The sequence below is a fragment of the Solea senegalensis genome, linkage group LG13 (genome assembly GCF_019176455.1).
Source record: "Solea senegalensis isolate Sse05_10M linkage group LG13, IFAPA_SoseM_1, whole genome shotgun sequence".
Lineage (NCBI taxonomy): Eukaryota > Metazoa > Chordata > Actinopteri > Pleuronectiformes > Soleidae > Solea > Solea senegalensis.
This window is the reverse complement of record NC_058033.1, coordinates 13,404,579-13,430,541: the sequence shown is the minus strand read 5'-3', so window position 1 is coordinate 13,430,541 and position 25,963 is coordinate 13,404,579. Positions and strand designations below refer to the sequence as shown.

Sequence of the window (25,963 nt, the reverse complement as noted above, 5' to 3'; positions counted from 1 at the left end):
AGGAAACATTTATGAAAGTCTGATTGCTACAATTGCAATAAATAAATGGTGCAAACATCTGGTAAAGTTCTGTAAATTTAAAAAAATTTAATAAAATGAAACTGGGGTTTTCTGTTTCTACAGAATTAATTATCCAACTGCTCGTGGCAGTAAGATAATTAATTTGGTTAAAGGTTAACATTACCTGCATGCAGTCCAGTGTACTCTGGTTAGCGAGATGATAACAGAAAGGGGAAAAATAAAAACATGCTTGAACCTGGGATAGAAAATATATTAATACAGTAGAAACACAGAAGTCTGAGTCCAGGTCAATGAGAGAGTGACTGTCGGGAGTCAGAATCACTAGAACGTCTCTAAGCCGCCAGCACATGTCTTTTGCTCTTGCATGACCATATGTGTTCCTTATAATCATTCAAGGAATGTTTTTAACAGATTGAGTGAAGGTTTTCTGCTGACTTGGCAACAAAGCTCAGACTCTTGAAGAGCAAAGAGACTTTCTCCTGTGATGCTCTGGGGTTTCAACTGAGAGAAGGAAAGTGAGTGAAACAAATGCAAGAGGAAGGAAGCGAGCAGTTTTTCCAAACAGGAGCAACTATACTCTACCAGCTCCCTCCGCAACACAAGCTGAGTCAACTCCTAAAATAAAATACACACTTCTTTTAGCGACAAAATGCACATACAGCAGATCATCAACAGACTTGAAATTTCTGAGTTTTCTTTGAGATCTTTTTTTTTCTTTTTTCTCTCAGACAGACAAGGCACTTCAACTGTCACCGATTCACTTTGCTGATTTCAAATTCGAAGTGTGTTACACTCACACTGAGGGCACACAATAAAGGTCCCAGAAGAGCAGAGAAGCCATCTGTTTAAAAGCTATTTTTAGGCCCATCAGTGCAACAAAAGTAAAAGTGTTGTCTGTAACAGCTTCTCCAGCAGGTGTTTAAGTTACACACTCAAAGAATGCACAGTACTGGATGTACTACAGATGCAATAGGATGCCTTTGGTCTATTTTACTGGTCTGAATAATTGCACTCTCTTATCTACTTTACACCAAGCTAGAAACACATTGATTAAAGCATTCAATTTTATCCAGGCAGACATGGTAGTTTTAAAACTTGATGATTTTTTTTTATTTTGGGAAATCATACTACAGTACTGGAAGCATCTCAGGGCTTTATTATGAGGTAATAAAAGCATTGCACAGTATGAAAACCATGAAATGCTTTTCTTTTTGATGAGCAGTCACTGTGGTGTCATACAAACTCACCTCCAGCATCTGAACCACTCCTTCATGTTCCCTCTTGGCAAATAACTGAGCCTGATGATTAAAAAGATATTAAAGTCAGTGTAATGTTGGGTCATAAAAATCGAATGCAGAACACAGCGACCTCTGTTGACAAAAATCTGTTTGTTTTCTTTATAGGTGCCCAAAGGTTGCCTCCTGCTGGATAAGACCACCCATTTTCCCATAATTAAGCTGAGATATGGGCTTCTAAGTGTTTGATTTAGACTACAGAGGAGGCTGTGGCTCTTACCCGCTGTAACCGTTTGATTTCATCCTGCTTGAACTTAAGGATAGCCAGTGCCTGCTCATGTTCCAGTTCCAGCTGCTGCCTTCGCTCGGCGACCTCTCGCATATGCTGTTCAGAAAAACATGACAAAAATATTTAAATGTCCATTTTTTAGTAGGATAGCAAGAAGTGAAACTGAGCGTCTTTTACCTTAAGGACCTGATCTAGGTTCTCCAGTTTGGCACGGAGTCTCTGGTTCTCCTCGAGAACTGTATTGTGTTGAGCGGTCACTTCAGAGAGATCTTCCCTCAGCTCCTCATTCTCAGCCCGAGTCTGGAGAATCAACAGTGAGTTAGACATAAGGACCAGTTTCATTGAAGCGTTTCACTTTGTTGCCATTATTCCTATCAGTCTTTTGGATCTGAATTATACTGAGTAGTTCATTTGATTCTAGGAAGGTTTTCATGAAGGGCCACATGGCAGTGTAGCAGTTAGCGCTGCTGCAACAAAAAGACAAGGGCCTTTCTTCATGGAGTGTGCAGATTGTGTGTGTGTGTGTGTGTGTGGGTGGGGGTTCTCTTTGGGTTCAGTCCAATAACATGCAGAGGTCAATTGGGAACCGTAGGTGTGAATGTGGAGTAAATGGTTGTTTGTCTCTATGTGGCCATGCGATGGACTGACGACCTGATGTACCCCGCCTTCCGCGCTTTGTCAGCTGGGGATTGGCACCAGCACCCCCTCGACCCTCATGTAGAGGATAAAACGGTAGACAATGGATGGAAGATTTGTTGTGTTGACATGACTGATGTCTTCTCTGAAGCTGTCAGCTTTGTTGGTTGGTAGAGAATTATTATTATTATCATTATTATTATTATTATTAACAGTATTATACTTATTAATAACAATAATAATAATAATATTAATAATAATTAAACCAATTTAAATTTAGATGGAGCTCGATAAGAGTTTGGGAGATACTGACCTGGTCGAGCAGCTGTGCCTTCCTCCTGAGGAGATCTGCCTCCTCCTTTAGTTGCTCATTTTTGTCTCGCTCATCCTCAAGCTGGCTCTCCTGTGACAAAACCACAAGGTCAGATTCAACTGGAGAAAACCATGTCCCTAAAATCATCACTATTCCCACTATGTCAAACGGGACATGAGAAAAAAAAAATGCTGGATCCAGACATCTTACCAAATCCAGACATCTCCTCTGTCGCTTCTTTCCTTCATGCTCAAGGTTTTCACATTCTTTTCTCTTCTTGCTCAGCTCACTTTCCTGAACAAACGATACACCCAGCTCTTAACATGGCTTAAACAGAACAGAAGAGCAGGATACACTATATGTATGTATGTAATGTAATGGCACATGGTTTGCTTTTACATACAGTAATGCAGGATACATTGGCTTTGACCTCTGACATGACAGCAATGAGGTATTAGAAAGCTTAGCATCCTTTAATTATTCTAAATGCAGCTTACATGTAGGACAAGCATAGGAGAAATCAGCTTATTTCAGCAAGGCCACTGGACCTCAGTCCAGTATTACCACTGTGACTGTGAGGGGGGATGTTACTGAACAGACAGGCTAATTGCAGCAAAGACCAGCACCAGCTGATTGGAAAATATACTTTACAGGACACAGAGTGATTACACAGCAAGACAATAACAATAATTAAATGGTCTGATTGTGTCTCTGTCAAGAGCTTTAAATGAATAATGCTGTCTCTGTCTTGAAGGATGATCTGCAGTGTGAAGCTAAACTGCCATGTCTGGTTGTGAACTATGGTGGATCCAACTTAGATATTGTTGAACAGATTTTAGTTGTTCCATTCACTACGTTCTAAATCTATCTCCTTGCTAATCATTTTTTTCCTCAGGGTTTTTAAAGTAACTTATTAAAAACTAAGAGGTTCTTTATATGGTATGTGACCAGTGAAAAGGTTTTATGAGCATTCAGATGATATTTTCATAGGCCTCACATTTAAGAATGTAAAAACTAGACTCAGAGTTATGGCTGAACAATTTAAACAAATACAATTAGTAAATTGCACCAGCTGCATTTTAACAGTTCTTTTTTGATCATTCTGTGTTCTACGCCAATATAAAGTATAATATGTGACATTTCTGCATTAAAATATCAAAAAATAATGGGACTATTTGTTAGATATTTTGTGGAGCAGTGTACGTACATTAACCAAAACATTTCTAACACACTTTAAATCCATAGGAATTTGCATAGCTAGGAAGGAAACATTCAGTAGAACTAGTTGGCCAGAATGTTAAGTTGTTTCTTTTCATTTCTGTATGTATTCATCACTAATGGATTATGACAACTCATTGGTGTTTGCTACTGCTAAAGCTTTGCCCATGAAGCACAAAAGTACAGGGGAACCAAAAAAGGACAACAAAACAGCAATTTCCATGATCCCACACTCCCCTGTCTTTTGTTATTTTTTCTGGGCTAAATGCTAATATTAGCATGTTATCATATGATTCTGAATTATATGTTTCTCATTCTTACAATCTTACTTAATCATACTGTCAGCATAGTAGTCAATGGTTATGCAATTATTTATTGGAGACACTAAAATGTGGATTTGGTGGTGGTAGACAAAAAGTGAGGAAATCTAACACTGGGCAGAATGATGGAAATCCAGTGATGGAAATTAGTTTAAATGACAGTTCAGTGTTTACTCAGCTGCTTGGCTTTGTCCAACACTGTAACTCATTAAACTCATCTTAGAAATCCCATTGTCTGAGATCTCACTTTTCTAAATGACTCAGCCAGGCTTGAGATTGCTCCTTAATCTATGATGTAAGTTTGAGACCGTCTTAACAAACTCAAAATAAAAACTACATAGTTAGGCTACATAGCAGCTATTTTCAGCATTCTCTGATAATGTTTAAGTCAATTAAGAAAGCGCTAGTCCAGCCCAGTTGTGTTTTAGATACTCAAAACAAAAGGATTTCTCCCTTAATTTTCTGCAGTTTGACTTGGGAGAGAAATCTGATAGTACTGTATATGTATATGTATATGAGACCTTTAAAGCGTATATCCTTAAAAAATACACTGGTACATCAACTTGCAAAAATTTTCACACTGCCAGAAAACACCACTACCAGCTTTTCTGAATGTAATTGGTGTGTGAGATTCGTGAAGTCAGTGTAATGCTGGTACGATCCTAATGGACACAAATCTCAGTCATGAAATGATGAGCGATCCTTTTTGTGTTTGTTTTGACATTATATACATCCCATATTGATGACACAGGTAATGATACTGACACCATTTCTCTATAATCAGATCTGCCTTTACAAGGAGGTGTTTTCATCAATTCTCCATCATGACAAAGAAAATCTATACATAAGAGGGGACTGTGGTCTGTCTAATGCTGGGATCAGACTACACGATATAAGTGTTTTTCACGATGGTCGCCATGTGAGACCAATCAACCAATCAACGTTCACACCACTGTGCAAGTTCATAGGTCACTGGGCAGGCGGGGAAAGGTGTTTTCAACCATGGCCGCCGAAGCATTGTGGGTGATGCAAAGAAAAGAAACAAAGAAAAGATTGTGGACATGTTGTTCATTGTCACTATTCTACCTTAACAGCAGCAGCATCCCTCCTCTTCTTCGCCATGTTTATGTCTGTATGTTACACTGCATCAGAGCACTCTGTTATTCTATTTGTTGTGTCCGGGAGCACATCGTAGGAGATGCCAGACTAGGGTAAAATTCATAAACATACTAGACGTCTCATCTCCGCCACCAAATCTGTGATCTTTAATTATGTTACACTAACGACCAAATTGCTTGAAAATCGTCCCGAATTTGCCCACTTGTATAATCAGTGATTCAAACATTAATCTCCACATGACATAACAACTGTGACCCTGGTATTTCCTTCAGTCACAGCCTGGAAATTCATGTATACATCTCATCGCCAAATTTAATACAAATAAAAACTCTAAGCAATTTTTAAGAAAACTCTCCATGATTAAGCCTTTCATTTTAGCAACAACAACTCAAATTACTTATTTGTATTTAATAATATTCAAATGATGAAGAATGATGTTTGCCTGTACGGCTCTGTGATGGACTGGTGACCTGTCCAGGGCCCCTGCCTTTCACCCTATGTCAGCTGGGATTGGCATTGACGATGAACGAATGAATGGGTGAATGAATTTTGAATTATTACGATAATGTGAGTTGATCTCACCAGAAACTCAAGGCGCTGCTCTTTGATGTGCTCCTCCGGATGGGAGGGGGTTGGGCTGAGGCCCGGTGGGGGCGTTACTCGCAGCCCCGACTCCTCCTCCTCGCTGGGAGTCTTCTCACACCTGGACGGAGCTTCATCTAATGCCACACATGGGGTCTCTCCTACAGCCTGACAGGGACAGGAATATTCATTCACTTTACATTTACAGAGCTCAACTTAAAAAAACAAACCCAAAAAAAACAAAAAACAAGATTCAATGTGATGTTATTATAAACAACTTGTTCAACATGTTCGGATGCCAAATGAAACATCACCAGCTGGTGAGAGGGGAGTAAATGTGTGATTGTGATACTGAACTGTGACACTAAACATTACACCCCCTGCTTAGAGTGAGGGATTAGCGGCAAGCCTCCTTCCCAGTGGTCCAAGTACAATCAGTGAATAATCCAGGGGGAATCCCTGTAGCCTGCAACACGACTGGAGCTCATTTGCGAGAAGTCTGTCATTGTCATTTGTACTTAGGTTATGTTTGAATGTCTTGTATGTACTTCTGTTTTGTTTTTTTTTTTTACTTACAGCTACACATTAATCTTGAAAATATGCATGGTTTGGCCAACTGGGATCTGGGCGGGGGACAGGCTGACACTGGTGAGGGGTTAAGAATCGGGAATCAGTAGCTAATTTTAGAGCAAACCTACTTATGGCTCAGAGTAAAACTGTGCTAGTGTAGCCAAGGCCGTGACCCATTAACAGGATCAAAGGCACTCAGCCACGTGCACTCTACTTCCTTAAAATTGTTAATCTCCAACAGGCATATCTCTCTAGATTTTAGTTTTGTTCTGGCTTGTTAAATAAATAAATAAATAAATAAATGATATAATATATAATAAATAGTACAGATTCATAAACTGTAGTGACAGGAGGTCATATAAATCAGACAAATCCCATAATCCAAGGTTTCTCAATCCTGGTCCTGCATGTTCTAGATGTTTCCTTGCTCCAACACACCTGATTCAATCAGTATCAGGTGTGTTGGAGCAGGATTGAGAAACCCTGCCAAACCTATTGAGAAAAGCTGTCTCAGATCACATCAGAAAAAAAACTGTAAAGAAATGAAACACAAATGAATTGTCAGTTTTATAATATTGTCACTAAAGAGTTAATTGACAAATATTTTGGGCTTACATTTCTCACATCATACGAGTTGGTTGTGGATGCTTCACACAAGAGACACACATGACAACACATCAACTATTCATCCATGAAGCTACAGTGGAACAGCTAAACTGCCACATCTGTCCAGCTGGAGTACAAATATGATACTAAACGCTGAGCAGACGCTTTCAGAAAGCAGTTGATTTTCACTTCTTATATAAGTGAAAATATATATAATATATAATTTTATCCATATTAATTAACAGGTGACATAAAAATCACATGAAAGTCTTTTAAAGGGCTGTTAAAGGTGGAGGTGTTTATATAATAGGGGGTGGAGTGGCTCAGTGGTTAAGACCCTGTGTGCAAAGACTTGATTGCAATTTTATTACTTGTTACTGTTGATTTCAATGGAAAAGCATATAAAGTATGTTCTTCTGTGAGTACTCCAACTGATGTGTCTATAGTACATGTTGATAATTAGCCCTTCTGAGGTTATTCCATGGGTTTTTTGGTTTCTTATCTTAACATGACGTTTGTTTTCAATTTCATGTCATTTGACCTCTCCTATCCCTTTCTTTGGACACAGTTTTAATTGTGGCCCCCTCTGGAACTGAGTTTGACATTCCTGACATATTGTGTTACTCAGGAATCAGCACAGATTTAGAGGCGTGTCTGTAAAGGTTACATTTCTTAGTTCATCTTCTGGATAGTGTTAGCAAGGGTAATGAACGGCCAGCAGGAGGCACTAATACTTCTACTGGCCCCTGCACAAAAACAGTGCACAGGTTTGAGGGCCTTTAACAAGTGGTGCATTTTTGTCCATCTTTGTATTTGGTTAGTCTTGGTTAATAGGGAGGTTCTCTTAATTTAATTCTTAATTTGCTTGCAGCTAATGATCATACCAATCCACTAGTGTATGTGTGTTCAATGTAGCAGTGATTGAAACATTAGTCAGGAAAGCAAATTTGAAAAACCACAACCATTTCATCCATTATTCCACTATAACTGTAGGTCTTCCCCTTTTCTTAATGTTCTCTGCATTCATTCCAGCCTAAACAGTCACACCATTATTACATTTGAAAATACCTACGTCCCCATCAGTCTTAAAAGAGCAATACTTTGCGTTAGAGGAGCTATGATAAGTTCAAAGCAAACATAATCAGGGTTTAGGCGATGTGTGATATAATTCTGACATGCTTTTGACGAATGAGCACGGGGGGGATATTACATAATGCTTCGTTTATAAAATGCTATGAGGACTAAAGGGACCGTTGTAGAGAGAGCATTAGACCAAAGCTTAAGCTATTAACAATCATTCCAAAGGTTTTTGTGCCAACACACTAACCTGGAGTCTGTGTTTGAGACTATATTCTCAAATAGACGACATGTAACTGCGGGGAATGTTCAAACCACATTTCTTACATTTTCAAGCAGAACCAGTTAAGTTTTTTTCTCTTTTATGCACAAAACATATGCAACAATTGATTTCAATGGTTACTTGGCACATTATGCTATTGCTGAGCTGATAGCAAATACATATTTTCGCTAAATGCTATTGCAAAGAGGAAAATACATGAGCTAAATACTAATCTTACATTACCAACTTCAAATATAACTAATGCCAGGGCAGTTTCGTGGCACATACTAACATTTCTATGACTTTCATATTACCTTTCAGTCCCACATTTTAATTGAGTTTTCCATAATTTGGGAAAAGAAAACTCCCATATATTGTATGTGTGTGTTTCTATCCACTGCTGTTCAGTGAATATTGGGAGTTAGTTTATTAAAATAAGCAGTAGGTGCTGTGTACCAGGTGCAACGTGTCGTGATAAAGTAAATTAAGAGCGGCAAGCAAGATCGGTCCATACGTATCTCCTCTCATACCTCATTTGTCCACTGCAGTGAAATGTGGAAGCATCTAGATCAGTCAAGTGACTTCTAAATGTCATCCTGTATTCGCTGAATAATCTGTTTCTGAACGACTTTTCAGCAAATACTTAACTCTTCAGCAGGTTTGAGCAGATTACAGTATAAATAAACAATTATCCTGCAAAAAGGAGAAAACTATATTCCTCAGAGCATCACAAGTACTTGAGCCTGTGAGGGGAGGAGGAAACATCAATGACCTTTGACCACTTTTATCAAGGCAATACAATAACATACTATAATGAAGGTGAACGCATGAATCATGTCACAGCAGGATTATACTAGCACATGAACCTTTTTATATGACCACATATAAATATAGGACCACACAGACTCAGGAGTTACCTATTTTGTTCATTTGAGAGGTAGGTTTAATTTCTAACTATACTAATAATTATAACTATAAAATAACTATAATTTAAAAAAAGAAATCATACTGGGATGTCTTCATGTACAGGATAAAGTTGCTGTGATGGCTGTAATAAATTGATATGAACGATAACATCTTACTTATTACACAGTGAAATAGATTTATTGTCAGTCATATCGGGTTCTCTAATGCTACGGTTAGCTTAGTTTAATATCTCAATAACAGCTTTAAAAAGCTAATAATTGCACAGTGATAAAAAACAACAACACACTGGCATATTTAGTACTACACAAGTCTACTTGTATTTATTCTACACTAATATTCAATGACTGGTGCTATTCAAATACATTTACACTGCAAACAAATACACTGGGTCCTGCAGCCAGTGGAGTGGTTTATATTTGTGAGAATTAGATGATAAGACTGGTTGTAGTAAAAATATACTGATTCCATATTTACAAAACCCTTACAGCTAACAATAATATGCAATATTTCCTGTTTTATTTAACTTGAGAAATGCAGATTAATTGGTGAGCATAAAGGTTAGATATAGGAAACTGATCTTATATTTTATATTGTCATATAACATGTTAGAAATTCACACCGATAAGCTTTGGACCCCTCTATTATGCAATGATGCATTTAATTCACTTCACAGCTATACTGTTAGACATTTGAGCTGCAATTTAATGAAATGTTTACTCATTTTCTTCATTTTCGCACTATTTTTATGTATTTTACATTTCCTCTGTTTGACTAAATGCCTCTTTGTGGTTTATCTATAATAATGTGTTGTCCTTTAACACAAACATTTATTTGATCATCTCAGGACGTTTTATGAGAATTTACATGCGATTGTTAGCCTCTCAGTCCCAGTACCAAAAACTGTATCACTTAAGAGTGAGCTGCTGTGTGACAGAACTGGTTTAAAATTTAAATTTACAGTGCATCTATACAATGCTGCTAATACTAAAGACACTGCAAATCCTAGTAAACTGTCCTATATATCAATAGAAATAAATGGCTTAATGAAGACATCCAGAGTCTGAGGCCACAGCAGGTGCTACCCTATGTGTTTTTAAATCAGTTTTAAATCAATCTACTGGCTGTCACTGCCTCACACACTAAGGTGCCACGGTGGACACTTCACACTGATGTGGTCCATGTATAGTGAAGGATCAAGTACACCCTGGGCCCATGCGTACTAAAGCAGAGCCAGATCCCATTCAGCAGGCCCTGAATGCCATAAGCACATTGGTATAATCCCTGCAGACTACTGAAACGGGTAACTGGATCACTTCCTTTAAAAGCACCTTAATGGATTGGCCTGGCTGTTAATTTTCTTTTTAATACAGAGCATATCAATGTCTACCGATCAAACACTCTACCACCCTGTCACCAAGTCAGTGCGCCCAAATTCTACATCTGGAGGCTCCAAAACATTTGAGTGTTACAAAACTAAAAGGTCCTGTCCTTGACCACAATGTCCCATGTCCCATCTTCCTAATGTATGAAAAAAGTGGCAGCCTCAGTATAAACACATTTGATTTAATTAATCCTACAAAACACCGCCTTTGCTGCAGGTCATATTGTTGCACCAACATGCATGCAACATACAGATAATCTTTCATGATGAGCCGGTGGTTTAACAAGTATCACAAATGCATCACTTGCTGCTCTGTGCCAATTCCCTCACACCCAGCTTTCATCGTGACACTGATTAGTTTTCAGTGTTAAGTCTCAACTTTGACTCCTGCACCACTTTAGCCTCAAATCCAAGCAAACACAAACCCAAAGTTAGCCGAGGACAACTCGCACACTGAACCACAGAGACCGGCACACGGAGACAACCTACTCATAAGACAACCTACCCCCTTTTGTGTGATCTGTGGCAACGTCAAGGCTTCCCTTTACCTGCTAGTTATCCAGAGCAGGGCGAGATAGAAAAGACTTTAGTGTGGCTGGAGTCTTACCTACCGTCCAAAACCCTCTCACCGCTGCCGCAGCAACAGAGAGAGGATTACTGGACTGTACCATTCTGTTGTTAGAGGGGATTAGAGTTCACACAACATGGCCCATTTCTGGGTGTGCGCCACTGGAAGTGCATGTGTGTGTGTGTGTGTCCCACAAACGAGAGATTACCACAATCGGTATTCTCATTTGTGCTCCATGGGCAGATAGTTTTACTCTACTTCACAAGCAGTGTAAACTGCAAGTTATATGCCTTTAAAGTATATACTGACAATAATTCAGCAGGAATTGTAGCATTGAAATGTACCTCTCTAAAGGACACTGGGGAAATTCCACTTTGCCTTGTAATTCACTGGGGCGGATAAATGAAATCAAAATCCATATATTCATGATAATGCAATGCTGCCTCTTAGAAGTGAATTCACAGGAGATCAATATAACATGCCGAGAGGATCAGAGTATGTGTGTGACTGTGGTATCTTTGATCAGGCCCAAGTTCAAGATGTGGAATCATATCATTATGGCTTGTGGCAGATTAGTGTTGAGTCCAACAGGAAGCCATTATATAACACTGTCTGCAATGCAGTATCAGTGCCAACATAAACATTCACTAGGTTTCAGGAAAAAGTATAATCCCAAACTAAACTGCAGTCCAAACATCATCAGTGCTCCACTTTGTGAGTGCAGTATGTGTACACGATCTAGTGTGTGAGTTGTTTTTGTGCTTTATATCGACTGTAAGTCAAACATATTTCCTTTGTTTTTGCTATTTCAAGTAACATATTACTAATAAAACAAAATAAAAACATATATAACACAAAAAATATATTCATTTATTTGGTAACACAACATTGGGCTTCTCTCGTTTTTTCCCCCATTTTAGTGTAGTTTAGATTTAATATATTGTGATGTTGCATGTGTTTCATATTTATTTCTGTATTTGTTACATTTCTCAACATCTTTTACATTTGTCCAAATAAAAATGAATGAATTTATTTACTTACTGATTCATAATTCAATGTTCAATAAATGTGCTACAATCTTGCTCATGTACAAAAAACACAGCATGGAGCTCAGAAGATTTGCTGAATATTTTGTGGTCCTCAAACCTCTTAAGTTTGAGAAGCTATGGCATAACAGGTTATTAATCTACGGATAATTTTCTCTATTTTATATATAAAAAGATAAGAGAGCAACAATGCTGCTTTGATCTCAGATCTAAAATTACAGTTGAATTAATGTCATCACGTGTGCATGGGTATGATTAACTTATTTAAGTGCATGACGACCAACAGGGTTCAGTGTAAAGCTGTGGTGTGCAGCCTGCGCTTTGATATTAGGGGGTGACTGTACCTTCTCCTCCACCTCCTCCCTCTCAGTTTCCCTACACTTCTCTGAGCCGCTGGGCTCGGGCCTCTGGTTCTGGTGCTGCTGTGTGCACGATGTGACAGACAGTTGCCTCTGGAGACGCAGTACCTCCCTCTGAGACTCCCGCAGAAGCTTCTCGAATTCCACTCTGCCAGAGGGAGCCGGGGAGCCCTGTGCAGACATATGCACATGTAGTGAAGACACACACATGATAGTGATGTCATCAATTTTGCATTAATAGTTATTATAAATGTAATTTCAATTGTAGTTACAGAAATATCTTTATCTGATTGATTCAAAGAATAATCATCTCAATGCATCTGTAGGCATGCATACTTTTCTTTTGTGTTTAGATTTTTGTTTTGCTTATTGATTAAATTATGTTTTTACTAGTGTGAAGTGCTTGACTCTTCCTTCTTATCACCGTCATCACATCCATGCATATCTAACCCTTCACTGTGTAAAACAACAGATGTTCACATTCAGGAGTACGAGCTGTTGAGTCACTGCACCAGTAATTAAGAACAGGCACTTAGAAAGGCAGCCTATTCCTGCACAGTCATCTGTGCATCAGCAGTGACGCAGCCTTTGTAATATGGGCTTAGTAGGGAGTTAGGATGAGTGCTGCCAATGTTGTCCAGCAGAGAGCGAGCTTGTGGCATTATGAGCCAGTGGTGGGGATGAATAATAGAGGGGTAGTGATGTGGTGACTGTGAAAGAGTGAAGCATCAGGTTACATTTTTTTTCATTTTAATGAATAACAGTGGGCTGCACTGATCCATTCAGTCAAGAACGAGTTTAGCTTCAACTTCTGGACCAGAGTTAATGCTAAGGAAACAAGTTGCTAGTGCTGGTTGCAGGGCTTGTCGAAGTCTTTATGGGGCCCTTGGAATAAAACTAGAATAGAAACTGTTTCTTTTCATTGTACAGGAACAGTTAATGCTTCAAGTACAAAGGAATAGCAGAAGCCACATCTAAGTTGTAAAAATATAGAATAAAATTAACAAATATAAAAAATAAAACAACAATTACTACTACTGACTCGCCTGGTGTGTGTCAATTTGAGCATGAACAAACTTCAACTATAAAATAAAAACAAATAACGTAAGCTCAACAGTAGTTAGATATCTAAATGTTTCAAAAGATGTTTTTTTTTCTCCACACACTACTGGGGAGCCCTTGGTTATCAGGGGGCCCCAAGCAGCCGCTTAGTTTGTTTATGCCTGGCTCTGGCTAGTTGTGAATACCTTAGTGGTGCCCAGTCGTGCCTCTAGTTCTCTACACTCCTGCTGTAGAGCAGCAATCTCTTTGTCCTTAGACAGAAGTGTGTCAGCATGCTGCGCAAGGTCGCGAGCTCGTTGCCGTGCAAACGCCCTTTTGTACTGTTCCACCGAGCCGGGTCTCATCAATGATGGGGAATTGACCTGCACAAGAGAAAAGAGAGGACAGTGAACTTTGTACCACATTATTTGCTTATTATCAGCATATTTAAAGGCCAATAAACGAATGCTCATGTATGTTACATACATGTAAATGTTCCAGAGTAAACAGAGAAAAGAGGGAAAGAAAGTTCAAGTCCCTCACAGTTTGTAAATGTCAAAAAAGGTATTACTTATATTTACAATATTGGAGGCAGGCGAGAGACACTTAGACAAGAAAAAAAGAGAAGAGGCTTTATATTCAATATTTAATCCCCTTCCTCCAACCTTTCTTCAAATATCTGCACTAATTTGCTTAATTAATACGACTGGACTTAAACATTTGTCAACCCAGACTACTTTGCATTGTCCTTGAAAGAGCAACAGGAGGTGAGCAGGGAACAGGTGCACACAGAATAAACAGCAGCAGCCCAGTCAGACAGACAGTAGGTAGGTAGGTAGGTGGTCCTTCAACTGACTGCTATATACTGTATGGTAGATTAAGAGATTGATGAATCATCTCATCTCTCATGATGTCTGTTCTGTCACATCAGCTTTCATTGCAACTCAAAAATGTAAAAAAAAAAAAAGGTGCAGACAAAACACGGCGTAACTATTTCTACCAGCTATACTGAAAGACAGTCTTGGATCTGACTGTACTGAATATGGTTTGCTGATATTACTGTGTGTTTGAGTGCTTTTAGGCCATCAGCATCGCAAATAGTACACTGTATTAAACTGCCCGTCTTAAATATATTACTAAAAGTGTTATCACCACCTTATCTTTTAAGCTAAAAACATAGGTTGATATTTAGGTCTCTGTAGAGGATCAGCACATATAAGGAGAGTTTTGCGATAACTGAACCAACAACCTTAATATAATATAGAAAACTGAAATTAAAAATGTTTTGTGTGTGATCCATTGTGTTTGATTGATGGTCTTCTTTGAGTAACAATTCCACTTGGAAACTGAGTTCTTCTCGTGATGCATTTAATCATTCATCATATGCTCAACCATTTAATGGAACTAATTACTGGACATTATTATGATGACTTTGATGGTGATGCATTTGGGTCAGGGTGCAGGCACACACACCCATGGCCCACTGTGAAGATGTTTTTATTTGTGTGGTATACCACTTTGAGGTTGGCCTCCTGCAGTTTTCGAGCTCTTTCTTCCAGCCTCTTTGCAAGAACAGCCAGCTCTGTGTTCTTTCTCCTCAGCCGCCTGACCTTCTCCTCGGTCTCCGGGGCGCTGCTCTTCCGCTAAAACACAGGGGAACAAAAATGATCATCAGACAACGCCTGCAGCAAATATCAACACAGCCATGCCAGACAAGAAGGTCACACAAATATTGTTATTCAGAGGGATGCTTGAAGAACATGTTGATGTGAGATTTAGCGATTTAATAACAATCTAAATCATCTTATCAGATTGCTTGATTGAGACCCCTCACACTGAGCAAGGGAAGCAAGTGAGTGAGATAAGAAAGAGAGAGAGAGAGAGCCATACTAAACCCACTGCTGAGCTACTAAATTAAGACATCATGAATAGTGTCATCTGAATAGTGTGCAAACAACTGTGGGATGAGCAATTAAAGCCTCAAAAATAAAGAGAGACCTATGGCTGCTAGAGCAGAACTAGTGTAATTTAAATGTAATTAGACTGTAATTAACTGGGTTAAGACAACTAGAACTTACATGGTGTACTCACTGCAGAGCTGACTACTGTAAATAAAAACACTTTATTCAATTAGAATAAGTCAGTAACATACAAATACACTCACTTGTTATTAGGTATATAATCCAGTCTAATACAACATTTAACGTTAACTTCTACAACTCAAAGCTTAATGTTCAGGTTTTATTTTTTATTTAGGAATTGTTGATGAAACCATTTAATCTTTCAGCAGGATGTGCTGTACTTGGTGGGGCTGTTGAGCAACATTACTTTATACAAAAGAGGGGTGTCTGTTATAAATGACATCACATCACATTTTAGTATCGGCTCAGCTCTCTTGGAACCTCGCCAAAAAGATACCCAAAAACACCAGGTATTATCCCTAATGGAAAGGCAAAAAAAAGTGCCAGTGCTGTGCAATGGAAAAGCACCATTAATCAAACAATAGTCACCTATTTATATGCTGAATAAATAGATGTGAAAAAAGAAAGAAACTAACTGAAGAATTGGCAAACAGATGTTTTAGTCACCCTGTCTGTGTGCACCTGGCCTACTTTAGGAAGTCAAGATGAACTGCTATATTTAGTATTACCAGCAGGGCATTTTCATCCTTCAGTGTGGCGCAGGTCTTCTCCAGCTCATCAAGGGCTCGCAACAGTTCTGAGTTTTGGCGGACCAACAACCCATAGTCAGTGCCGTTCTGAAAAACAACAACAAGAGAAACAGATATTCTGAAATGATTATTTATTTTAAGGAATCGTGTCCCAGTGTCAGTTACATGAAGGTCTCTTCCACTGCTGTGTTTATATAGCAGGGTCGGCCCAAGCCTTCATGAGGCCCTAAGTAAAATTTTATTTATCAATGCCAATAATAAAGAAGTAATTACATGATGCTTCAGGGGGAATTCTGCACAGTTGTAGCCGTATTGCTTGCATCGTCAAACTTCCCAATGTCAGCCTGGCATGTTCTTACCATTATATTGTCTTTAATTTTAAAAGGTGGCTATCTCAGAAAAAATATCATGTGTTGCTTTTCACTTAGTACACAAAATGGCACAATACTAAGAGGGGAACATGGTGTCAGGCTAATAAAAAGTGAACAAAATAAAAAAAAATAGACAGTGCATTTATTGTTACCATGTCAATGACTTAACTAGTTTTGATATTTTTTCAATTTGCAATGTGCAAAACTGCAACAACAGTTAAAGAGCAACACAAAAGAAACTTTAATAAATTATTATATTATCATTAAATATTTAAGTATTTGAACAGAATAAACAAATAAATAATAAAGAGATGGAACTGTAACAAGATAACAAAGTGGTTTAAGAACACAATGTGTAAAGAACATTTGTCTGAAAACTATGTCAAATGTGCAAAAGACTCATTGTTATCATCGTGCACAAACAATAAAATAAAATAAAATAATGAAGGCACTTAGTTCATATAGACCTCAGGCCAGCTCTGTTACATAGCAATGACTAATAGTGGCTGACAGAGAAGCTTTTCATTAGAACAACTCAATCAGTGTAACCACTGGCTCTGAACACCTATTACACCATTCTGACTCAGCATGAGAACAAGAGCTCTGCTCTCACATCTCATTGTGAAGGGAGGAGCAAAGACAAAAAATAGACAAAAAAGATTTCACCCTCTATAACAGGGGTCACCAACCTTTTTGAGACCGAGAGCTACCTGAAGGTTAGAGAATAATATGGAGGGCTACCATATTAACATTTTATGCAGTTTACCATTTAAATGATAAATATTATGCATTCAATTGCATACACATTAATTCCAGTGCTTACTCCTAATGATTATCACAGTTTTTATAAACAATATCAAGGACATTTTACTCAGTGATCATATGGATACATACAAGTGAGGTGAAGTGAAATGAGCCCGCGGGCACCTCGTTGGTGACCACTGCTCTATAACATCGGGTTTTTGTCTCATTTCATGTTACAAAAGTAGGCATGTTTTAAACTTGGCTTTGTGTGCTGTGATGAAAGCTGCTGCTGTATATTTATGTCATTTGTCTTGTACTGAAATCAGCAAACGTGTTGAGGGTTTTATGACTGTTTTATAGTCATGTGCTAATAAGCGTGTTATGTGAGGGCAAGGCAGCACAAAGCAGACGTCAACGTGGCAGATAGTCTTCATGTGGGGATTGAGACTGTCGTGGGTGTTTACAGTCCATGAGGTAGGAAACGTGGAAGTGGTGACGCCAGAGTACATCAGTGCCTGTGTGTGTCAGAGCTGCTCTAGAAGACCTGGCACACATGAACAGAATGGTTGCAGTGAGAGCAGATGGACAGACATGGCAAACAGATTCGCTGGAGGTGAGAGGATGGGGAAAAAGTTAGGAAAGCAATTACTGTTGAGAAAGGGAATCCTGCTCGGAGACAGCTGTGGTCACTTTGATCAGTGACAAAGGCCCCCATTCAGACCTGGCATTAGCATCTTTCCTCAGTGATGGCAGTGCATGTGGACAGCACTAAGTACAACTGTTCACATAGCGCGTTAAAATGCATCCCGCATGCATCTCCAATAACCCCATGAGACCCTTTATTATTTAAATGTTTTTCAAACACTTAAATGAAAGGTAGCAACTGTATTTTAAGCATATAATACAGATTTAAGCATACATAAACAGTAGATACTTTATTTGTATATTCATTTTGAGTATTGTCACTCTCCACACAAAAAAAATCTTTTCATGAGCCCTGAGAAACAACCTGTCTGCAGCTTTATATCCCCATATATCTCGTATATCCGGATATAGCCCAAAAATATTCAGATATTATTTACAAGCCATAAGCCCAACCTTAAGTCTGATTGTGTGAGTACTGTAACAGAGAGAGAGAGACAAAAAGGAAGCTGGATGACATAAAGCACTACTCAGGCTGCTGGATCATGAAATAATATTTGAACTTGTAGAAAAAGAAATCATATGATAGAAGTAGTAATATTGTGGCCGTGGCTACAAATAAATCAGTGTATACGCAATGAGAAATGTAAACAACTGTTGGTCAGAGGATCTCAGGAATCTGGCCATGCGTGTCCTCAAAACACCTAATGGGGATTTTAATTGGGAGCATTCAGACCTGTACTTAGTGCGCTCTGGACATGGCTGGATCACTCAGGACGAATGTTAATACCAGATCTGTACAAGGTCAAACAGAATGTTAATAATACTGCAGACAAAGAAAGCAAAGCTGAGATAGACCAAGTGCCTCACTATGAAAAATGCTCACTGATGGCTCAGGAAATTCACATGTGAAACACCAGTGGACGTGTTCAGATGTCTGTATCTTTCATAACCAGAAATAAGCCTCTGACACATTACTGCATTTGCAATAGACATGGTGCACAAAGCCTTTTGAAACTATGTTGCCGTGGTAACTGCAGATGATGGGCTAATCTAGTGGCTCCCTGGTGGGTCTTTAATGCTACTGTACCTGTTATTTGAGTCAACACTAATGACCAGCTGTTTAGTGGAGCAGCAGCTGAGGCTTCTGTGTGATGGTGACATGGAACATCCTGTCTGAGTTGCTAGTTGGTGGGTTACAAACTAGTGCCAAAGCGGCCATATGGTCACAGACACACAATATTTTGTATGAAATTATAAACATGTTCTGGTGAGAAAAATATGAATAAAAAAAATAGTGGCATGAAATTTGTTATATTATGTGGGTTTTTTTTAAATGTGATCATATGAGGCACTGACCACACAGTCATTGCTGACCTCACCCAGCCTGACACTGTAATTGTGCAAGGATGGCTGCCAGTGGCTTCACAGTGAGAGTACACATGTCTCAAGGTGGTTCCTGATATCAGCAAATTCATCGCTGATTATTGCCGTTTTTGCACTACGTGGTCCCAGCTCACCACTTCGTTTTACATGCAACACACACAAACTAGTGACTTGTAAAGCAGTTGTTTTCAGTGTACTGAATCATAAGAACCAGACCATTGGTGTGGCTCGCAATTGCCGGCTTCTGGCAGTGCTAAAATACACCAGACTCCTCTGTTAAATATTGAGATTTTAGAGATTTCTGTGCTAAATGTTGGAGATTAACACACATTTTCAGGATTGTTAAGACTTTTTAATTGATTTTTACAGTGCGGCATTGTTCAGTTTGATTCTTGTGCCGCACTTTTGCTCCTGCCTCTTCCCGTGACAGCAATCATTAAAAAAAAAGTAACAGGTACCAGGTACTACCGCTAATGGAAAAGCAAACTTACACCAAACTTGGAGTATCCCTTTATTTTACACTAACACCCATCTCAACATGGCAGACTTTTAGTAGCGGTGGAAAGTAGTTGCAAATTATAAAATCAATATCAAGCCAGACCCACTGCAGTTTCCAAAAAAGAGGGTATGTTTTAGTAAATTGGCAAAAGTATAATATGGGAACTGAGTCAGCATACACATTTCCATTAAAACTGAACACTCCCTAGTTTGGTTCTAGCTTTGGTTAGTTTTTATTATTTCTGCAACAGCCATTCAATTTATCTATAGTGTAATTGTTCGATATTGGCTGTGGCATCAATCCCACACTGGTTTCAGACTACATTCTTAAGCACAAGGGATTGTAAGTAAAACGATACTGACAAATAATCATTTATTTCATAGACATTAGCCACACCCTTGAGAAGAGCATAATAATTCCTGTTCATGTGAATAGATCACTCCACTACGACTTCTACTACAAGGGCTGTGTAGTTGGAAACAAATCCTGTTCACATTCACAGGTGGGACTGAACATAAAGGTGAGAAATGACTAACTGGCTAAGTGAACAAATGCCCGACACACACACAAAAAAAACCACACACTGAACCGATCTTCTCATCCCCCCTAGATGATGTATAGCACACAGAAAAACTGCAAACAAAAGCAAATCCTTGTCGTAAAAAAAAGTGAATAGCATAAAACCAGACTCTTGTCTTTGTTGATGGTAAGAGAATTTTTCAGGGACACAGAAACTGCTTATTCGATCGTCTGGGGTTGATTTATTTCTTGTACTGAGATGTTGGAGAAATGAGAGAGGGCTCTCATTTTACGTTTGCAGTTATGACACCCAGATGCACAATGCACACAGGTGAAAATAGCAGTAGCCATGTAGCAGCTAATAAAATAGGGCATTGTGTCTAAAAATGACATTGTAATGTTCCGCTCCAAAGAGGGACAATAACAAAGAAGTTATGGTGGTAAGCCAGAGAAAGAGATCACACTGTAAAAGAGCCTCAACTATCAGAACCCAAGAGAGTCTTTTAGATTTCTTTAGATGTACTAATACATTTATATTTGAATTTCTTTTTATTTCATAGTTTTAACATTCTTGAACACGAAATTGCAGTAAATTTCTCACATTTTCATTATATAGGCTTTGACTATGTCCATCCATTATTTGAGGCTTTGAGACTCCGGTTTATACAAATTCTTTGTAATTGATTGTATTTTACAGCTATACACTCTTTTTTTTTCATCACATCATCATCATTATTATTATTATTATCATATAATAACATTAAGTATTAGGTATCTCCTATTACTTTGTTAGTATTAGTATTATTGTTAGTATTGTTTTTCCTGAACATAAGAGAACAGTCTTTGACTGTGTTTTTGAGAGATATTTTTTCCATCAGTCAGAGGAGTCAGTACTGCTCTTCCTCTTACAAGGAACAGGAACAGTCCAATCAATCACCTCGGAGGAAGGCCAGCCTTCTTTCTTTCTGATTCAAATGATTTTGGAGTCCATCCATGTCCTGTAATTGTTCCGTAGGAATCATAGAAGAATAAACCAGAGCATTAGTTAATGCTGGCAACCAGCCTGCTGCCACAGAACAGAGCTGCAGGTGGTGAGGTCTACTCAAGGCTAGTTTATTAGCATTCACTCATACCTTCCCTCTCACAGTGGTGTGGTTTTCACATTGGTCTGGCTCAGTGAGCGAGGCAGATGTAACTCAGTAGTAAGAAGGTAGGGGTCTTCATTCAAACGTCTGTAAGATGAGCATGAGCCTTGGGCAGGGGCAGATGGAACTGATGGAGCCATCTCCTGATGCCCTGTTTGAAAGTGTCTGTGATAATTGTGGTTACATGCGGATTATAAAACACACATGCACACACACACACACCCATACACTAGTTTACTTACCCATTTACTCACCCTTGAAATTGTATAGGAGGATTACCCTGCTGTACCCTAACATGGGCTCAGTCATACATTTTATGTGAGTTGAATTAAAGCAGAAATGTGCAGGATATTTGCCCTAATTTTACAGCTTTGGAGTCATTGTGATGGTTAAATGGGTTGTTACAGGGAGATTGGGGGCTGTCTCCACTCCTCCTACCATGTGTTAGCAGAAAACCAGCATTGCAAGATCAGGGCCTGGACCTGGAGTCCGGAATGCGAAGTCACAAGACACAAAAATTGCTTTACAACACTAAACAAACACCCAGCTAACTGATCAAGGCAGTGAGAGCATTATTTTATTTTAGACGTTAATCATGGCAGAGTCAGTGAAAAAGAAGCAGAGAAAACCATTTGGCATAGGAAGCGAGGAGGTGAGGAAATGGCATGCAAAATGGATTCTGATCTGGCATTCTTTCCGTTTCACTTGTAAGTATCGTAGTGATGGACGCTCTGTTCTCTACGCATGGATGTGTATTTGCACTTTCTCAATGTTTGCTGTTGTTGTAAAGGCGTTTACTCGCTAGCGTGTTTGTTTTCGATGAGTCAGCGATGAGTTTTTACAACAGTGAGGATAAAGCGGCTATTGTATGATTGCAGGTGATGAAAGCATTATAGCATTATAAGTGGATTATTTGGTACTGTGTGTGATATACTGTGTTGAAAATCCTTCATTAAATCGGGGTCAACTTTTCATGATCACACCTTGCTTTTTTCTTGCTTTTTCCTGTGAAGGAAAAGGGATGAAGGATGTGAATCATACTAGAGCTTGAGAATCATCGCAATTTCAGGTCTAGTTTAACAGTGTCAAACACGTCATGTAGAGTGATTTTTGATTGAGAAGAAGATGAAGAGTGAAATATCAAGATGATCTGGTCCAGTAATGTTCACCAGTTCAACTTATGAAAAGGAACAAAACTCAACACCTCCAAGTTCGTCTACTGAAGGGCATTGTCTACCAACACATGGCTGTTGACAACACAACAGATGGATCCAGGACCAGCATATGTCACTGACCTTGAAGTGTAGAGTCACTTTATTCTAGGTTATCATAAAACAGAATGTTCATTGACTTTTATTTAGAGTAGCAGGCAGACACATACAAGCCTCAGCTTTGTAAAGAGAACAGGCCAACAAAAACGTTGATTATCTAGGTCAGTTGCTATTTTATATAGCTCTTAGGGCCTACATCAGAATGTCGTGGGAGCTTTCTGACATTCATCCACTTCTTAATCTTATTGGCAGACCAATACAACTTCTGTGTATTATCTGATGTTTTTGAGCCAGTGAATTCAACTTTTGTTTTATATATCCATCCATCTAATTTTGGAGCTTATAAAACCGCATAGATGTGATGTTAACAGATCAGAAAAGCTGAGACAGGCAGGGAATCAAATAAACTTTGTAAATGATGGTTATCTTAAAGCATGCACAAAGGAAAAGAAGACCAAATACAAGAGAATATTCTGTTCTTCCTGAGCAACTAAAATCATCTATTCTGGTAGGCTTGTACAAGTCTGATGAGTCATTACTGCATTCACAACTACAATTTTAAGAAAATTAAGGATAAAATATAGGTGCAGGGAAATGTTTCACTACAAATTGCTCCAGAGAAAGGATCATCCATATTATTTATAAAATCACACAGTGAGATTATTCATATGTCTGGGATGAAAGGCAAGCTTTTTATGGCGTATGGAAATGTCTACAGTCTGGTTTCACAGAAACACTAATGTAGACAGTTTCAGCTGACAAAGATCTCAAGTATGAGCATCTAAGGAAACGCGGAGACAAAGGCGCACACAGTCACGTGGAAGCAAGCTATCTACAGCTAAAGCAACATATCACTTCACTACAAACAGGGGCTGAAACGTATGAAAAGCAAGACAGGAAATGCAAATAATGATTATTTTTGTTATTAATTAATCTGTCAATTATACATTTGATTGATTATTAAATGGTGTGAAATGCCAGTGTTTCGTAAACCACAAAAGAGTAATGATGCCTCAAAACCAAAGATATTTGGTTTCTGGACATAGATGAGCAAATAAACTACAAAATATCCACATTTATGAAGCTGACACAAAACCTGGTTTCATCTCATAATATGCCCACCCACATACAATTAGTGATTATTAAAATGGCAATTTATTGAGTAAATGATTAATAATTGATTAATTGTTGCAGCTCTGAACTATTACCTACACTGATTTAGTTGATCAGTTGAAGCAAGTGAAACTCAAATAAAGAATAACATATTGTAACACACACATGTGAATGCAGTACTACTGCTGCCTGCATAGTTAAAGAGAGCAAGGCTCAGCAGTATTAACACATTTTTGCAAAAAGGATAATTAGTGATTTTATTGCAATCTCAATGCTTGAATATACAGCTCCCATTTGTCCAGTACTTCCTACCCAGAGAATTGACTGAAGGAGCCAGTCAGCTGAATCTGGAGATAAACTTAAATGAGTCCAGGCCTCGTCAGCTCTCAGCAACAATAAAAGGGGAGACGTCTCCTCCCATTGACCCAGTCCTCAAATACAGCACGGTCTGGGAAATGGCTCCTGGACACAGTTTTAATTACCACAATAGCAAGAAAAGCAACATTAGACAAACACTGGGGATGGCTGCCCTTTTTAATGAAGTGGATAGTGATGGACTTGACAATATCCGTGACAACATTGAGAGCCTGATCAATAACACTCTCCTGCATCAGTGGTTTTCTAATGACACTGTCCACCATTCCAAAAACACGTGACAGATTTCAAAGGAGAATCTTCATCTTGTACATAAAGTAGACACACACTGCTCTTTTATTCAACCACATATTATTTCTGAGCAATATGCAAGCATCTTTTCCAAATGTTCCAATCACTGTGATTATAGTAGCAACATCCACATTATTTATTGAACTAAAAAAGAAGGAATAGAAAGATATTCACGTTTTCTTGTGGTGAAAAATCCAAAAGGCTGATATATGAAATCGTCTTACACAAAACAGAAAAATATCTGTCCAAAGCTGTGGCCAGAGGTATTTTATTAAGTACAACTCTCTCCCTATACTCATATATAAGTAATGCAGAAGGTCTCAAGTGTCTTCTCCAATCCCCCTATGCATTTATCAGGACTCATCTCCCTGGGGTACTTGACGGTGACAGATTAGAGGGTCTCTCATTCAGCGGTAGAGAACAAAGAGCCACAACAAGACACCCTTTTACTCTCCCACATGCATTCAGCAATCTACCTCCACATGCACAGTAAGGTTGTACACAAAGATGTGCATACAGTTCTGCTCAAAACCTTTAAGTGGTGTGAACAACGAAGGGTAGTTCATACTGACAAAGTCACGGTACAGTCACGTGAAATGATGTATTCTCATAAAGAAATGGGAATATTCGGTCATTCTCAAAGACTAGACTGTCATCCATAGGGGGTCAAATAAACTTGGTAATTCTTAAGTTTTAATTAAGGTCCAGTGTGTCCAACTGTTTGGGCTTTTTGTAGAAACATGGTGGTGCAAGATGGCGCCCTCCATAATCTAACACCCATGACTAAAGTACATATAAGAGGCTTATTCTAAAGCTACAAACAACTCTTTGAAATTGGGTTTTCTATGGCTTATGACAATGGTTTGTGTTTATGAGCAGGAAAAAAACTTTTCTGCCAATAAACCTTCGTAAATGTTACACTCTATCTCATTGCAAGCTTAAATATTTAGCATATTTTCTCTTGTCATAATTTATATGTATTGGGTCATGATAGTTTGTCATCTATAAAGAGGGGCCCCCATACAAAAAGTTTGGGAAACACTGGTCTAAGTAATCTGTTGTACAGTAGTGATTTTATGCTAAACGTAAACATGGAAGAAACAGTCACTGTGTTTTACTGTATATGAGGAACAAACCATCCTTTAGGCTTTCATGTCTTATATCTGTTACAGCTTGGAGCTTCAGGTCTCTCTTTTACAAATCCAATATAACCCTGTCCTACAAACACAGTAATTAGTATCCATACTAGCACGGCTGTCTTATCACCTCACAGTCAATAAATAATAATGTCACAGTGAGCCTCAGAGGGTTTAATAAGGTGTCAGACATGCAGGGAACATCTGGCTTTTAAGAGTCACAAGACAAA

At 38.6% G+C, this 25,963-nt stretch overlaps 1 protein-coding gene across 1 annotated transcript in view; it reads right to left on the bottom strand.

Annotated features, from left to right (window-relative positions):
- The window catches only part of LOC122780051 (RIMS-binding protein 2), a 62,421-nt gene that overhangs the window by 21,785 nt on the left and 14,673 nt on the right, over nucleotides 1-25,963 (bottom strand). Inside the window, exons 3-13 of the mRNA XM_044042823.1 lie at nucleotides 16,221-16,328; nucleotides 15,085-15,213; nucleotides 13,777-13,953; nucleotides 12,515-12,700; nucleotides 5,734-5,901; nucleotides 2,705-2,788; nucleotides 2,495-2,584; nucleotides 1,723-1,845; nucleotides 1,537-1,641; nucleotides 1,269-1,319; nucleotides 604-636 (exon numbers count right to left, since the gene is read on the bottom strand). Of these exons, the coding sequence (XP_043898758.1) occupies nucleotides 604-636; nucleotides 1,269-1,319; nucleotides 1,537-1,641; nucleotides 1,723-1,845; nucleotides 2,495-2,584; nucleotides 2,705-2,788; nucleotides 5,734-5,901; nucleotides 12,515-12,700; nucleotides 13,777-13,953; nucleotides 15,085-15,213; nucleotides 16,221-16,328 (1,254 nt within the window). The remainder of the gene's footprint in view (nucleotides 1-603; nucleotides 637-1,268; nucleotides 1,320-1,536; nucleotides 1,642-1,722; nucleotides 1,846-2,494; nucleotides 2,585-2,704; nucleotides 2,789-5,733; nucleotides 5,902-12,514; nucleotides 12,701-13,776; nucleotides 13,954-15,084; nucleotides 15,214-16,220; nucleotides 16,329-25,963) is intronic.